This window comes from Cyrtonyx montezumae, unplaced genomic scaffold, assembly GCF_038088225.1.
Source record: "Cyrtonyx montezumae isolate F1298 unplaced genomic scaffold, pur_monq_1.0 scaffold_4, whole genome shotgun sequence".
NCBI classification, from domain to species: Eukaryota; Metazoa; Chordata; class Aves; order Galliformes; family Odontophoridae; genus Cyrtonyx; species Cyrtonyx montezumae.
Genome location: NW_027072045.1, coordinates 1,140,001 through 1,142,500, shown reverse-complemented (window position 1 = coordinate 1,142,500; position 2,500 = coordinate 1,140,001). Strand labels below are relative to the sequence as shown.

Sequence of the window (2,500 nt, the reverse complement as noted above, 5' to 3'; positions counted from 1 at the left end):
AAATCCGCTCTCTTTCTTTAAAACATGGTCTTGCAAGCATCAAATGCCATCTTAAAGACTGTTGACTAATTTCATGTCAAAGAATGAACGCAGAAAATAATAGGTCAAATACAAGAACCCACGTTTCTGGATTTTGCAGCTCGGACAGGGTTCGTATATGGTGTTATTTTGCAAGTGCTAAGTAGTATCCGGCACCGCTCAGAAACATACATGAAATTCAAAGAAACGAAAGCTTTGGAGTCCTTACTCACCTTTGGTAACCTTTCGGGATCACCGGGATGTCGTGGAATAACTTTCTGCAACCTTTGAAAGCCATAATCTATGGTTGGTTCGTTAAGCGCTAGAACATAAACAGATCAGTCCATTTAAACAGAGGATATGCTTCTGAAGACACAGATAACAAACTATTCTGCAGCGCGAACTTTCACGCGACACCCAATTTTCTTCTTCAATCTCATCACTGCTACAAACCACATTCTGAAACGTGTCCTGGGGAAGAGCTGCGGGGTTTTTTTGGTTGGTTTTTGTTGGGGTTTATTTTGTTGTTGTTGTTTTTCCTTCACAAAGCAATGATTACTTCTATTTATAATTAGAGTGGAAAATAGTCAAAGGGTTATCCAATATACTGCAAAAATGGTAGCGCGGTAACAACGTTACAGGTCTGGAGGCCATATATAGCAATCACTACAGTCATGATATGATGTCTGCATCATGGGCTGCTTTCTATACTGGCTGTGGATTTATGGGAAACTGGCAATTATGACATATGTCCAGCTATTGCTAGCTTCAGATTTATCCCTGTGGTCCTTTTTTGTCTAGCATATTGCCTGAGCACAAACCAGGCAGGAGGAGCACTTAATCTTGCAAAGCTTTAATAATCTGTGAATGGCTGACTACAAACTGATGTAGAGCACTATCATTCTACAGCTGCAATCCACTAGCCTCATGAAATTGCAGGCCACAAATAGTAATTAATCTTTTTATCCCTCAAATTGTAATTTTGACTATGAACTGTGCTTGGTCATAAATCAGCAGCACATGCTGCTGTGTACAGTGCATGAATCATGATCCTGACTCAGTTAGACTGCACACATTGTGTTTAACAAGCTTTATAAGGAGTCATAGGGCTTTATTATAGCTCTGCCTGACTCAAACAAAAACTGAGCCTGGAGGCCCAAGGACTAGAGTTAAGATGAAAATACTTATTAGAGTATATTACTTCTTGATGTAGATATCGTTTTCAGCAGAGTAACTCCACGGTGCATGGCGTTACATAAATCAATGGGTTTTCTGAGACTAATAAGAACTGCCTCCATCTATTCATTACTCAGCCTGCAATTTAGGCCATCACTCATTAGTCAGCATGTAATTTGATGATTAACACCGTACAACTCAGCAGGTTTGCAGAGCGCAAGTGAACACAAAGGCTACAACTTACTAGGGGGAGAGTGGCAACGTAACATTTGAGAATGCTATCCAAAATAATTGGCCGACATTATTATCAAGCACTACAATTATTTGTGTAAACACGTGCAGTACATCTTGTAATCAATGCAAGGAGACGCACACATATGCACTCAATAACACGACAGAAAGTTGAAGACTGCAATATGATTTGACATTCCATCATGCATCCCGGAGACAAAGGTCCACATAGGAATGTGAAGTAAGACATTTTCTTGTTAATAAAGCATTGATCCGATGTATTGATTTTACATGACATGGCTTTTGCTGGGATTTTGCCCTCCTTTTTCTTTGCAAATAGTAAAGCTCTTCAAAATGCCTTGGCGTATGTGACATGGCAAAATTTCTAACTCTCTGTGATGTAAATTCTATATGTGTAAAACCACTTCATAATCAGACCATTAATCATCAGAAGCTGTCAGCATTGACTTTGGGGACAATTTGTCATGTCTTTGCCTGGGCCTATACAAGTGTGTCAAGCAAAAGCCTAGTGTGTTGGGACAGATGAGCCGCCAGTATAGCCTCACAAAATGACTTGCTTAAAAAAGGATTAAATAAAGTATTACATTTCTTGATTAGAGAACAAAAAAGTGGCACTCTGCGCATTTGTAACATGTCAAGGTTTCTTCTATTTTCCAGCTAATCACCATGACTGTTTGACTTAATGAATCTGGTCTGATGAAAGGTGATCAGAAAAGATAGATGGCCAACTCCTATTGATTTCATGCAAATGCAGCTGACAGGTGATAGAAGCTTTAATGCAAGCTTTCAAAAGCTTTATGACTTGCAATAACCATACGCTTCCATTCTAGGAAAGACACCACCAAATGCTTCATTTCAATTTATATCATCTTCAGAGAACCACAAATATTTTAGTGGATGTGGCTGTACCTTTCCCTTCCAATTCCAGTTTGAATTCCTCTTGGAAAGCCTCTAAAGCTGAAGTGCAAAGCCAAGCATAAGATCATCACTCTACTTAATGCCCTAATTATTGCACGTGGTTTCATAATTCTGCATTTCTTCTCCTTTCAAGACG

General features: G+C 39.2%; 1 protein-coding gene across 14 annotated transcripts in view; it reads right to left on the bottom strand.

Moving 5' to 3' along the window:
- EBF3 (EBF transcription factor 3) overlaps positions 1 to 2,500 on the bottom strand; it is a 115,323-nt gene that overhangs the window by 16,865 nt on the left and 95,958 nt on the right. For all 14 annotated transcript variants that reach the window (XM_065746880.1, XM_065746883.1, XM_065746884.1 and 11 more), the window contains exon 11: positions 252 to 340. In XM_065746880.1, the coding sequence (XP_065602952.1) occupies positions 252 to 340 (89 nt within the window). The remainder of the gene's footprint in view (positions 1 to 251; positions 341 to 2,500) is intronic.